This window comes from Aethalodelphis obliquidens, unplaced genomic scaffold (genome assembly GCF_003676395.1).
Source record: "Aethalodelphis obliquidens isolate GAN/ISIS:26980383/991018 unplaced genomic scaffold, ASM367639v1 scaffold31, whole genome shotgun sequence".
Classification (NCBI taxonomy): domain Eukaryota; kingdom Metazoa; phylum Chordata; class Mammalia; order Artiodactyla; family Delphinidae; genus Aethalodelphis; species Aethalodelphis obliquidens.
The window spans coordinates 4,957,024-4,972,145 of record NW_020837975.1 but is presented as its reverse complement, the minus strand read 5'-3'; the positions used below and the strand labels follow the sequence as shown (position 1 = coordinate 4,972,145).

Here is a 15,122-nt window from a genome sequence, read left to right as displayed (position 1 = left end):
TTTTCAATTGGAACATTATAGACGAATATCCTTTAATAATGATGTAGAAGCCAGGTAATCACTCATTGTCAGTATTATTACATTTTAGTAGAGAGAACCTGCAAATGGATAGTTATAGCTTCTCTATTTGTAACCTATTTTGTATATTCTTTAAGTCTTTTAATCTAAAGATAGAAAAGTTTGATTTGCCAGAGACTATATAAATTTTAAATGTATTTTTTTCTCATTTCATTTGTTGAACATATAAAAATACCATATATTACATTAAATGTAATAGGAATAGGACTTAAGTAACATGTGAGTAATAACCTGTATTATTGATTTATTTAACAAATATTTAACACTTATAGTGTTAAAGATACATTATTCTAGGCCATTCAATTTAAGGCAATTTTTCATTTAACAAATATTTATTAGTGCTTACACAGTGCTTAGCACTGTGAGGTACTATGGTGATAAGTGTGAGCAAGGCAGAGTAATCAGAGAGGCGTATTTCTTTTTTTTTAATTGAAGTAGAGTTGATTTACAATGTAGTGTTAGTTTCAGGTTACAGCACAGTGATTCAGTTATACAAATATACATATATGTATTCTTTTTCAGACTCTTTTCCCTTATAGGTTATTACAAAATATTGAGTATAGTTCCCTATGCTATACAGTAGGGCCTTGTTGTTTATCTATTTTATATACAGGAGTATGTATATGTTAATCCCAGCTTCCTAATGTACCCCTCCCCACACCCTCTTTCCCCTTTGGTAACCATAAATTTGTTTTCTATGCCTGTGGGTCTGTTCTGTTTTGTAAATAAGTTCATTTGTACTTTTTTTTTTAGATTTCACATATAAAGTGATATCATACGGTATTTGTCTTTGTCTGACTTACATCAGTTAGTATGATAATTGCTAGGCCCATCCATGTTGCTGCAAATGGCATTACTTCATTATTTTTTATGGCTGAGTAATATTCCACTGTATATATGTACCACATCTTCTTTATCTATGCATTTGTCAACAGACATTTAGATTGCTTCCATGTCTTGACTATTGTAAATAGTGCTGCAATGAACATTGGGGTGCATGTATCTTTTCAAATTGGAGTATTCTCTGGATATAAGCCCAGGAGTGGGATTGCAGGATCATATGGTGGTTCTATTTTTAGTTTTTTAAGGAACCTCCATACTGTTCTCCATAGTGGTTGCACCAATTTACATTCCCACCAACAAGGTAGGGGGGTTCCTTTTTCTCCACACTGAGAGGTGTACTTTGGATATAATGATCTGAAAGTAGGATTCAAACTGAGACCATGAGGGAAAGAAGCCAGTCATAGAAAAATCAGGGAGAATAGCTTTCAGGAAGAGGAGTAAACATGTGCAAATATCCTGGCAGGAAAGAGCTTAGTGTGCTTGAAGAAGGCCAGTGTGGTTGCAGTATGGTGAACAGTGTGAAATGAGGTGAGAAAGGGGTGTAGGGACGGTGAGGATACTTACATGCCATGCCATGAAGTTTGGATTCCAGGGAAAATGGGAAGATATAAAAATATGGGGGGAATAATATGAAACCATTGAGAAAGCTGGCTGATGGCTGCTGTGATGAGGCTATCGAGGTCAGAGGAACCATGACAGTGGCCTGGTGCAGAGGAGCTGCAGAGAAGCACTGAGTATGAAAGAGATATTGCAGCCTTGCTTGGGTTTGGATGTGTGCAGAGAAGGAGAGGAGAATCGTGGAAGAGCTCCTGCTCTTTGCCTCAACTGTAGACAAACGTGAAGGAGGCTCAGTGTGGTAGAGGGAAGAGGGTTATGTTTATTTGGATAAGGTAAGTTCAAGATGTGTGTCAGGGAGGCCTTAAACCTGTGTGGCTGGAGCTGGTACGAGAGATCGGGGAATGACTGGTACGTCGATGCTGTGGACACCCGGTATGGAGCTCCCAGGAACAAAATATTGCAGGTCCAATCAAGGAGAATGAAAGTCTGTTGTGCTCAGAGCAGTGTGGTAACATGGAAGCTACAAGAGCACAGTGTTTAAGAGAGTGTGATCGTGGTGATTGTTGCCAAGAAAAAGAGAACGAATAAGGCTAGAGAAGTGTTCATAAGATTTGACTTTGATTTTGAAACTATATTGCTATTGCTTATGTGTTTATTCTCATCATTTTGATTTTTCTAGCCTTTATTAGCCTATAAAGTCCTTGTGAACCTGAGGCTGTTCTTTTTAGTCTCATATGAAAATTGTGACCTTATATATTGATACATAACATATATGTAATTTTTAATTCATGTTTTCCTAGATGTATCTTTTATTACTTTTTTCTATTATTATTATTTTTTTACTATTACTTTATTTTTTTATCTTTTTGTACACTCATCTTATTTTCTTCAAGACAACATATTTCTGGATATCACTTTTATAGTTGATCTGAAATTCTGTTTATCTGGGACCTTAAACCATTAGCAATTACTGTAATTCTTCTTATATTAGGACTAATATCTCCTATCTTATTTTATATTTGCTACTTGAAATGTTTTCTTTTTTGACTTTCCTGCTTTCCTTTGGATATTTTGATATTTACTGGTTTGAAAATTTTACTTTGCTTTTTTGTTACTTTTCATATTTACCTCTAAATTATTAAAGACAATAATTATGTTTATTTTCCTATCAATTTTAAAGCTTACATATATCTTTTTCTAAACTTAAGTACCACAGGATTTTTCACTTTCCTGTTGTTTTTAATCAAGATCTATCTACCTATCTGTCTATACATATGTATGTAGACATAGTTTGTTAGTATTTTTTGGACTTCTAGATCTGAATTTTATATGGTTATATTTTTCTTGATTTCTTCTTTATTTAGACACATACTTTATTTAGATCCTTATTTCTTACACATTCATAGCTTTTTCCTGGATTTATTTTTCTTCTTGTTGACCTCTTGGTTGTATTCAATAAGGTCTTTTTGTATTGATTCTATTGCCTGTGTTCCTGAGATCATCATTATTTTGCCCTTTCTTTTATTTATTTATTTATTTTTAGTTAAATTTATTTATTAATTTTTTAATAGATCTTTATTGGAGTATAACTGCTTCACAATACTGCGTTAGTCTCTGTTGTACAACAAAGTGAATCAGCCATATGCATATATATATCCCCGTATCCCCTCCCTCTTGAGCCTCCCTCCCACCTTCCCTATCCCACCCCTCTAGGTTGTCGCAAAGCACAGAGCTGATTTCCCTGGGCTATGCTACTGCTTCCCACTAGCTATCTATCTTACATTTGGTAATGTATATATGTTGATGCTACTCTCACTTTGCTCCAGCTTCCCCCTCCCCCGCCCTCCATGTCCTCAAGTCCATTCTCTTCTATGTCTAAGGCTTTATTCCTGCCCTGCCACTAGGTTCATCAGTATCATTTTTTAAAATTTTAGATTCCATATATATATGCGTTAGCATATGGTATTTGTTTTTCTCTTTCTGACTTACTTTACTCTCTGTGACAGACTGTAGGTCCATCCACCTCATTACAAATAACTCAACTTCATTTCTTTTTATGGTGAGTAATATTCCATTGTATATATGTGCCACATGTTCTTTATCCATTCATCTGTGGATGGACATTTAGGTTGGTTCCATGTCCTGGTTATTATAAATAGTGCTGCAAAGAACATAGTGGTACGTCTCTTTTATTTAAGATTTTTTTTTTAATTTATTTATTTTTGGCCGCATTGGGTCTTCATTGCTGCATGCGGGTTTTCTCTAGTTTGGTGAGTGGGGCTACTCTTCGTTTCAGTGCGTGGTCTCCTTGTTGCAGTGGCTTGTCTTGTTGCAGAGCATGGGCTCTAGGCAGGTGGGCTTCAGTATTTGTGGCACGTGACCTGAGTAGTTGTGGCTCACAGGCTCTAGAGTGCAGGCTCAGTAGTTGTGGTGCACAGGCTTAGTTGCTCTGCAGCATGTGGGATCTTCCCAGACCAGGGCTGGAACCCATGTCCCCTGCATTGGTGGGTGGATTCTTAACCACTGCACCACCAGGGAAGCCCACATGTCTCTTTTAGAATTACTGTTTTCTCAGGGTATATGCCCAGTAGTGGGATTGTTGGGTCATATGGTAGTTCTATTTTTAGTTTTTTAAGGAACATCCATACTGTTCTCAATAGTGGTTTATCAATTTACATTCCCACCAATAATGAAAAAGGGTTCCCTTTCACCACACCCTTTCCAGCATTTACTGTTTCTAGATTTTTTGATAATGGCCATCTGACAGGTGTGAGGTGATTGCTCATTGTAGTTTTGATTTGCCTTTCTCTAATAATTAGTGATGTTGAGCATCTTTTCATGTGCTTCTTGGCCAGCTGTATGTCTTCTTTGGTGAAATGTCTATTTAGGCCTTCTGCCCATTTTTTCATTGGATTGTTTGTTTTTCTGATATTGAGCTCCATGAGCTGTTCGTATATTTTGGAGATTAATCCTTTGTCCATTGATTCATTTGCAAATATTTTCTCCCATTCTGAGGGTTGTCTTTTCATCTGGTTTATGTTTTCCTTTGCTGCGCAAAAGTTTTAAGCTTAATTAGGTCCCATGTGTTTATTTTTGTTTACTATTTTGTTTTCTATTTTGTTTTTATTAATCTAAGAGTTGGGTCCAAAAATATCTTGCTGTGGTTTATGTCAAAGAGTGTTTTTCTTATGTTTTCCTCTAAGAGTTTTATAGTGTCCAGTATTACATTTAGGTCTTTAATCTATTTAGAGTTTATTTTTGTGTATGGTGTTAGGTAGTGTTCTAATTTCATTCTTTCACATATAGCTGTCCAGTTTTCCTAGCACCACTTATTGAAGAGGGTTTCTTTTCTCCATTGTATGTTCTTGCCCCTTTGTCATAAATTAAGTGACTGTATGTGCGTGGGTTTATCTCTGGGCTTTCTATCCTTTACCATTGATCTATATTTCTGTTTTTGTGCCAGTGCCATACTGTCTTGATTACTGTAGCTTTGTAATATATTTTGAAGTTGGAGAGCCTGATTCCTTCAGCTCCGTTTTTCTTTCTCAAGATTGATTTGGCTATTTGTGGTCTTTTGTGTTTCCATATGAATTGCAACATTTTGTGTTCTAATTCTGTGAAGAATGCCATTGGTAGTTTGATAAGGATTGCACTAAATCTGTAGATTGCTTTGGGTAGTATAGTCATTTTCACAATATTGATTTGTCCAATCCAAGCACATGGCATATTTCTCCAACTGTTTATGTCATCTTTGATTTCTTTCATCAGTGTTTTATAGTTTTCTGAGTACAAGTCTTTCACCTCCTTAGGCAGGTTTATTCCTAGGTATTTTATTCTTTTTGTTTCAGTGGTAGATGGAATTGTTTCCTTAATTTCTCTTTCTGATTTTTCATTGTTAGTGTATAGGAAGACCAAAGATTTTTGTGCATTAATTTTGTATCCTGCACCTTACCAAATTCATTGATTAGTTCTAGTAGTTTTCTGGTGGCATCTTCAGGATTTTCTATGTATAGTATCATGTCTTCTGCAAACAGTGAGAGTTTTATTTCTTCTTTCCCAATTTGTATTCCTTTTATTTGTTTTTCTTCTCTGATTGTTGTGGCTAGGACTTCCAAAACTATGTTGAATAGGAGTGGTGAAAGTGGACATCCTTGTCTTTTCCTGATCTTAGAGGAAATGCTTTCAATTTTTCTCCATTGAATATGTGGTTTAATGTGGGTTTGTCATAAATGGCCTTTATTATTTTGAGGTAGGTTCCCTCTATCCCCATTTTCTGTAGAGATTTTGTCATAAATCGGTGTTGAATTTTGTCAAAAGGTTTTTCTGCGTCTATTGAGGTGATCATATGGTTTTATTCCTTAATTTGTTAATATGGTGTATCACATTGATTGATTTGCATATATTGAAGAATCCTTGCATCCCAGGGATGCAAGGGTCATCATAGTGTATGATCCTTTTAATATGTTGTTGGATTCTGTTTGCTAGTATCTTGCTGAGGATTTTTGCATCTATGTTCATCAGTGATATTGGTCTATAATTTTTTGTGTGTGATACCTTTTCTGGTTTTGGTATCAGGGTGATGGTGACTTTGTAAAATGAATGTGGGAGAGTTCCTCACTCTGCACTTTTTTGGAAGAGTTTGAGAAGGATGGGTGTTAGCTGTTCTCTAAATGTTTGATAGAAGTCTCCTGTGAAGCCATCTGGGCCTGGACTTTTGTTTGTTGGAAGATTTTTAATTACAGTTTCAATTTCATTCCTTGTGATATGTCTGTTTATATTTTCTATTTCTTCCTGGTTCAGTCTTGGAAAATTGTACCTTTCCAAAAAATTTTCCATTTCTTCATAGTTGTCCATTTTATTGGCATATAGTTGTTTGTAGTAGTCTCTTATAATTCTTTGTATTTCTGTTGTGTCAGTTGTGATTCCTCCTTTTTCACTTCTAATTTTATTGATTTGCATCCACTCCCTTTTTTTCTTGATGTGTTTGGCTAAGGGTTTATCGATTTTGTTTATCTTCTCCAAGGGCCAGCTTTTAGTTCTATTGATCTTTGCTATTGTTTTCTTCATTTCTATTTCATTTTTTTCTGCTCTGTTCCTTATGATTTCTTTCCTTCTACTGAGTGGGTTTTCTTTGTTCTTCTTTCTCTAGTTGCTTTAGGGGTGGTGTTAGATTGTTTATCTGAGATTTTTCTTGTTTCTTGAGGTGAGATTGAATTGCTATAAACTTCCCTCTTAGAACTGCTTTTGCTGAGTGCCATAGGTTTTGTGTCATCGTGTTTTCATTGTCATTTTGGTTCTATGTATTTTTTAAATTTCTTCTTTAATTTCTTCAGTGATCTCTTACTTATTTAGTATTAGTAGTGCACTGTTTAGCCTCCATGTATTTGTGTTTTTTAGAGTTTTTTTTCCTGTAATTGTTTTCCAGTTTCATAGTGTTGTCATCAGAAAAGATGTTTGATATGATTTCAGTTTTCTTAAATTTTCTGATTTTTTAATTTTTATTTTATTTATTTATTTATTTATTTGCGGTACGTGGACCTCTCACTGTTGTGGCCTCTCCCATTGTGGGGCACAGGCTCCAGACGTGCAGGCTCAGCAGCCATGGCTCACGGGCCCAGCCGCTCTGCGGCATGTGCGATCCTCCCAGACTGGGGCACGAACCTGCGTCCCCTGCATCGGCAGGCGGACTCTCAACCACTGCACCACCAGGGAAGCCCTGAGGCTTGATTTTTGACCTCAGACGTGATCTATCCTGAAGAATGTTCTGTGTGCACTTGATAAAAAAGTTTATTCTGCCACTCTCAGGTGGAATGTTATATAAATATCAGTTAAATCTGGTCTATTGTGTTATTTAAAGCTTTGTTTCCTTATTTATGTTCTGTTTGGATAATCTGTCCATTGGTGTAAGTGGGGTGTTAAAGTCCCCTACTATTGTTGTGTTACTGTCGATTTCCCAATTCATGGTTGTTAGCATTTGCCTTATGTATTGAGGTGCTCCTATGTTGGGTGTATAAACATTTACAATTGTTATATCTTCTTCCTGAATTGATCCCTTGAACATTATGTAGTTTCCTTCCTTATCTCTTGTAACAATCTTTATTTTAAAGTCTATTTTATCTGATACAAGTATTGCTACTCCAGCTTTCTTTTGATTTCCATTTGCATGGAGTATCTTTTTACATCCCCTCACTTTTAGTCTGTATGTGTCCCTAGGTATGAAGTGGGTGTCTTGTAGACAACATATATATGGGTCTTGTTTTTGTATCCATTCAGCCAGTCTGTGTCTTTTGGTTGGGGCATTTACGCCATTTACATTCAAGGTTATTGTTGATATGTATGTTTATTACCATTTTCTTAATCGTTTTGGGTTTGTTTTTGTGGGTCTTTTTCTTCTCTTTTGTTTCCTACCTAGAGAAGTTTCTTTAGCATTTGTTGTAAAGCTGGTTTGGTGGTGCTGAATTCTCTTACCTTCTGCTTGTCTGAAAAGCTTTTGATTTCTCTGTTGAATCTGAATGAGATCCTTGCTGGGTAGAGTAATCATGGTTGTAGATTTTTCTCTTTCATCACTTTAAGAATATCCTGCCACTCCCTTTTAGCCTGAAGAGTTTCTGCTAAAAAATCAGCTGATAACCTTATGGGGATTCCTTTGTATGTTATTTTTTGTTTTTCCCTTGCTGCTTTTAATATTTTTACTTTGAATTTAATTTTTGTTTTTCTGATTAATGTGTGTCTTCATGTGTTTCTCATAGGGTTTATCTTGTAGGGAACTCTCTGTGCTTCCTGGGCTTGGGTGACTTTCCTTTTCCATGGGAAAGGATTATAGTGGGAAGTTTTCCACTATAATCTTTTCAAATAATTTCTCAGACCCCTTCTTTTTCTCTTCTTCTTCTGTGATCCCTATAATTTGAATGTTGGCATGATTAGTGTTGTCCCAGAGGTCTCTGAGCTTGTCTTCAATTATTTTCATTCGTTTTTCTTTATTCTGCTCCTTGGCAGTTATTTCCACCATTTTGTCTTCCAGCTCATTTACTTGTTCTTCTGCCTCAGTTATTCTGTTATCAATTCCTTCTAGTATATTTTTCATTTCAGTTATTGTATTGTTCATCTCTGTTTGTTTGTTCTTTAGTTCTTCAGACCTTTGTTAAACATTTCTTGTATTTTCCTAATCCATGCTTCCATTCTATTTCTGAGATTCTGGATCATCCGTACTATCATTACTCTGAATTCTTTTTCAGGTAGATTGCCAATTTCCTCTTCATTTATTTGGTCTTGTAGGTTTTTGTCTTGCTCCTTCATCTGTGACATATTTTTTTGTTCTCATTTTTTTTTTTTTTTTGATGAGTGGGATTGTGTTCCTGTCTTACTTGTTGTTTGGACTGAGGCTTCCGACACTGGAGTTTGTAGGCTGTTGGGTATAGCTGCATCTTAGTGCCAAGATGATGACCTCTGGGAGACATCACTCCAATGAATATTCCTTGGGGTCTGAGGTTCTCTGTTAGTCCAGTGGTTTTGACTCAGAGCTCCCATCACAGGACCTTTGGCCTGACTCTCGGCTTGTGAACCAATATCCTGCAAGCTGTGCAGGGCAGCAGCAAAAAAAAAAAAAAAAAAAGAATGATAATAAAGTAAAAAATAAAATTAGACTAGGAAACTAACAGATATGTTAGAAAGAATATAAAGATAAAAGTATAGATGAAACAACAACCAGAAGGCAAAACAGAACCACAATAGTAAGAAAGAGGAGGAGAAAAAAACCAAAAAGGTGGAAATGGCCTTGGCTGTGGAAGGCATGTCCTAAGCAAGGGTGGGGTTTGAGCAGTGGGTGGGACCTATGCTTAAGACCCACAGGGCTGGCAAAGGCCCTGGGAGGTATGGGGGGTGGGGCTTAGGCTTAATGGAACAGAAGGGGCCCAGGTGTGCCTCCCACCTCTGGTCTCAGAAAGCAGGGGCCCCACCCGGGAGCCCAGCAGGCTTCCCAGGCTCAAGTAGGCAAGACAAATGCCCTCTGTGCCTCTCCTTCTCCTCTGGTCCTGGAAGGTCTCTCCCTCCTGCCTCTCTTGTTCTTCCCCCAGCCTCCATCCTATGCCCCCAGGACCAACGCAGCCCAGAGGGTGACTCTGAATGTTTAGGACATGGCCCAAGAGCCAGGAAGACTTCCCCAGCCTATTGGGCAGGGGAAACTCTGGGTGCACTCCCCCCAGTCCAAGCCCCTGAGGGTCTCTCCACTTGGGAACCCCTCCCCTCTCTCAGCCACCCCTCAGGGGCACCCATCCTGTCTGGCCTCCACTTCTCCTCCCCCCTCAGTCCCCCCACATCCTACCGGTTTGCTTGGGGGTTCCTCTCATTTCCTTGGGCATCGAGGTCCCCCACCAGTGTCTGGCACATACCCTAGTTGTGGGGAGACATGAACTCCACATCTTCCCACATTGCCATCTTGACACTGCCCTCCTTTCTTTTAAATTATAGTTTTGCTGGATGTAAAATTATAGGTCCCCTCTTTTCAACAGTTTTTGCCCTAGGTTCTTTTTTTTTTCAACAACGTAACTTGTGAAGTATTTTGTCAGCATGATATTTACTCCTCTGCTACAGAGTGATCATTTACAGAGTGGCACTGTGATCTTTTAGAATTTTATATTTATCTATGATGTTACTGATTTTTCCTATTATGTGTCTAAATGTGCTTTGTTTTTCTCTTATGTATCTCTTTGACCTTTCATCTGAAGTTTTCACTCTTTTTTCCCCCTTACATTTAAGATAGCTTTAGTCATTATTTTTTTTCAAACATTTCTTTCCTCCTAGGACTCTTGCTAGACTGATTTTGTCACTTTTGCTTCTGTATTCTATAGCTCTTAATCTTTAAATATTTTCTTAATTTATTGTTTCCTAATGCCTCTAAGAGGATTCGTCAATCTGATATTCCAGTTCAAGGATCTGTTCAGTATCTACTATATTCTTCAGTCCCTATGTTCAGTTCTTTATTATAGCTTATATAGTTCTGTTTTAAAAGCCAGGTTTATTGAGGTATAATTTACCTACTGTAAAATTTTCCTTTTTAGTATACAGTTCTATGAGTTTTGACAAAGCATAGAGTTGTGTAACCTCCACCACATCCAAGATATAAAACTTCCATCAAAAGAAAAAGTTTCCTTGTGCTCCTTTGTAGTCTATTCCTCCCTGCAACCCAAGTGCACTTGCATGTATCCATAGCTAATTTCTTATTTTTTACTGAAATATAGTTGATGTACAATATTATTTCATAATTTTTAATGAAATCAGTTAGCTTAATTGAGAGACTTTCCTCAGCCATGTTTTGCATCTCCAGTACAAATTTAGAGAAAATATATAATACAGTCCATCCAGGTTTTTGTTGTTGTTGTTAGTTTTTGTGAGTTTGTCACAAGGAGAGAAGGAAGCAGGATAAATTAAGGTACTATTAAAATGGCTGAGAATATGAAACATGTAATGAGAGAGGCAGTAAAGCCATAATTGAGCTGGGAAGGCTCATTGATTTTGAAGTCTCAGTGAGGCTGAAGAAATGTTGTTTTGGGATATTTGAGAAATGAAGGTGGTAGATGAGAAGTAGAGTTCTAAGAGGAGGATGTGAAAATGAAATTTCTAAAGTTTTCCATTTTATTTGTGAAGGTAACATCTAGGAATGGTCCTGGCAGCGGATGATTGAAAAGGAGTGGATAAGAGTATCTTTGGAGTTGAGTGGCTCAAAGAATTGAGGGGATAGAGACTTCTGTGTGAATTTTGAAATTGCCAAAATTACATAAGGAACTATTATGATCCATGAATGAACATCATCAATAAATAAAACTTCCTAGAAAGCTGATCAATAACAGCAATGAAAAAAACAACAAAGTGATAGTATTTAATGAAATAATTTTCAAAGGGACAGGGGGTTTTGTAAAGAAAAGAGGGAGCAATGGTTAGAAAGTCTTAATAGGAAAAAAAAAAAGGTGAACATATTTATCCCAGAAGTTGATCTTTTAACATTTTCTTGATTACTTCAGTAGTGTAATTGTTTTTATTTTCATACAGATGCCTACAACTCTTCCAAGAGCAGCTGGTCGAGAAACCAAATATGTGAGTCCCTTCATAATTATACATACTGCTTTTTATTTTATTTTATTTTATTTTTTTTGCGGTACACAGGCCTCTCAGTGTTGTGGCCTCTCCCGTTGCGGAGCACAGCTCCAGACTCGCAGGCTCAGCGGCCATGGCTCACGGGCCCAGCTGCTTCGTGACATGTGGGATCTTCCTGGACCGGGGCACAAACCCGTGTCCCCTGCATCGGCAGGCGGACCCTCAACCACTGCGCCACCAGGAAAGCCCCATACTGCTTTTTTAATGGGTGCATGTGCATGCTTTGGAGGAAACTCAATTATATAGTCATTTAAATTGAATTAGTTGAATTTTTCATAAATGGAAGGGGTAGGTGGAAAATCACGTTATGTCAGGTAAGTTTATTGAATAAATTCCTTCTTAAGTGAGGTCTCATTTGATTAGTTTGGCTGAATCAAACAGAATTCTAACACCTGCTTTCTGTCTTTCTAATTATCAAGGCTTAGATGATATTTTCATTTCTGTAATGGTTTATCATGCTTATTATGAAAGAGTCAACTCACATAGCTGAAACATTAAGATTTGTCTGTTTCTAAGGGGATTGCCAATTTATTTGATTTGGACTAGTTTGTTGCTTTCTTTCATTTAAATTGTTTTCAAATAAATCGATTTCCACCTATGAGCAAAAATATAGTAATAATGGGTACGTAGGTATAGACTCACACACTTGATTCAATTAATTGTGGAGGTCTGGCTCCGAACATCCTAGATGCACACTCACACACATAGCCTCATCCCATTCCTATTCTTTATTTACCTAATAATCCATCATGTGGCCAACTTCTGCTTCTGACCCAACATGTTCTAGTATAAGCAAGATTGTCTCATAAGCAAGTGTTTAGCTTTTAGTTTAAAACAAACCAGTAAACTATTCCCTTTAGTTTATACTTCATATTTTCTACTATGTAGTTTTCATCATCATCATCATTCAGAGTTAATAATTAGTAAATATAAATTTTGTGACATATCTTCTTTGTAATTTATACATTTCTGCCTTCTTTAGAAGCTCCCTAAGGCAGATAATAAATTGGGTGAAGTTACTGAGCTTCATCACATTCAGAAAATAATGTTTGGAAGGTATGGATGGGAACACTGCTTAGAACATTTTCTAGAAGGCTTCACTGTTATTTTCTGTTATTACTGGAAGTCATTTGGAGTAATACTTAAAAGAGTGGAGGCATTTAGCGGTCTATACCCAAGTTTTACTCACAGTGTTGCTGCTTGCTAATGAATCCTGGAAAGTCACTTAACCTCTCTATGCCTTAATTTTTTTTCATCTATAAAATTGGGATACTAATATTTAGTTGATGTAACGTTTATAACTGTTAACATATGAAAAGCCCTTACTGTAGTCTGACACATAGAAATGATTCAATAAATAATGGTTCTTCCATTTTTTCCCTCTCTTTTTCCTTTGTTTTTCCCTTCATCCATGTCTCCCCCCTTCTCTTCCCCTCCTTATCTTGGAAAGACTAGACGCACCATGATTTAGCTGAGTTCCTTGATTCTTCAGTTGGATATAAGAAAAGAAAGTCCCTAAAAATGCTTCTATTTTTTTGTCACTGAGACATTCTACAAGAGCCAGACCCAAGAAAAAGTAGCTAGAATATTCTTTACTCTCACCTTCCTTTCTCATCTACTCCTAATTTGCACCCAAGTGCATCTGATTTAGACTCATTTATAATGAGGTACAGAGAGCTGATGCCTCCTCCCACACCTCCTGGAGGTGGATAATTTGATAATAATGGAAACAATTCTGGAGGGGCTGCTTCAATCTCCATAGTTAGAGGTTATGTCACATTGTTCTTCTGTCAGTTATCTGACTTGATTAAAGGAGGTTAACATTTGCCGCAAACTTTGTGAGAGCATTTGAGTCATTCAAAGTTAACACTGAATCATCAAATAGATTTAATATAGCCTCGAACAAATATAAACTCTAATTCAGATAAAATTATTGGCTTTGATTAAATTTGGTTTCTTGGAAAAGCTTTGTTTATTAATTTCTCTCACAAAATGACATTTGAATTGTTGTTTGTGACACCTCAAATATGTCCATGTCTTTTGAAAGACTAGATGGGAGCTAGCCAGAGCACTGGCTGATGTTAAAACAAATGTACAAAGTTGCTAGTTTTCAATGTGTCAGTATGTCCATTGGATTTCCAATTTTCTTGGGATGATGAGAGTGGTTTAATTAAATAATGAGAAATGATATGACTAATTCCTCTTTAGGGGACTTTGATAAAAAGCTGACTTTCCTTCATCAAAAAAAAAAATCCATGTAAAACGATTCATTTCCTTTTCTTAATCTTGATTGCACATATTGTTACATTTCACTTAGTCTGTTTTTTAGGATGAGCCAGATACAGTAAAGGACCTTCAACTTAGACTAATTAAAGTCCAGGTTTTTCTTCAATTCATCGTGTACTTGAATTGCAGTTTAAAGTAATTTAATTGAGGTTCTCTTAAGTGTCATAGAATTTAAACAAGGCGAACAAACACGTTGAGTGGTCCTGATCTCCACAGGTCACCTGTGGGATTGATTAATTTATCATTCGTATTTCACTTGATTGTTTTTAACAGATGCCAAATTCAACAATCATAATAACTAGTGTTTTGAGTTCTTACCTTGCAAATCAGTTTTAACTATCTCATTTAACCTTATACCAGTCCTATGAAGTGGGTATGATTATTTCAAATCTCCATTTTATGAAGGAGGAAACAAAGTCACAGAGAAGGAAAAGTCCAACCCAGGTCTTCCTCATGTCAAAACCCCTGTTGTTATTATTTGCGTGTACCAACAGGGGCTAGAAATAATTTGTCTTCCTTAAATATTTTATCCATTAGTATTCATATTCTGGGTTTAAATTAATTCTTCATCCCCAGTAAACTCCAGCTTAAACTTTGAATGAATAATTTCATATTTGGTGACAACTTCTAAGATGATAATGTTTAGTATATTTCTAATGTTTTAAATTATTTGCTTACATGTAAATTAACTCATAATTTATCAGTTAATCTACAAGTGATTGTTTCTCATGGCACTCATTTTTAAAGAGTTTCCTTCCCTCTATGTAATGGAATGAATTTTCTAATTAAATTTCTATTTCATTCTGTTTTCACTCTATCATCTTTGGAGGGGAGTGTTATTTTTTTTTCTTTGCATTACACTTGCCTTAGTAAATGTTTATTATTTTTCATTAACTGCTACCAGTATAAATTCATTTCACTCATGTAATTCAAAACCACAGTATGCTTTCTTAATAAAGAGCAACCTCAGAAAACAGGGCAAATATTTGGACCTATTACTAGTTTATCTAAAAAACTGTCATTTGGAGTCACATTCTATTGATAACAACTTATTTAATAAACTCTCTACATTTAAGAAGTTACTTTTAAGTGCCAGAGAATTAACAAAGACAGCTTTATTGAATATGATATAGCATAGAGGTAAAATCTCATTTTAATGAGCTTGAGGGACAGAAAAATATCATTACAGTGGAAGCATATTGCTTTAA

The 15,122-nt window shown here is 36.3% G+C and overlaps 1 protein-coding gene across 2 annotated transcripts in view; it reads left to right on the top strand.

Moving 5' to 3' along the window:
• The window catches only part of MLIP (muscular LMNA interacting protein), a 290,750-nt gene that overhangs the window by 173,981 nt on the left and 101,647 nt on the right, over positions 1-15,122 (top strand). For both annotated transcript variants that reach the window (XM_027126891.1, XM_027126892.1), the window contains one exon: positions 11,524-11,568. In XM_027126891.1, the coding sequence (XP_026982692.1) occupies positions 11,524-11,568 (45 nt within the window). The remainder of the gene's footprint in view (positions 1-11,523; positions 11,569-15,122) is intronic.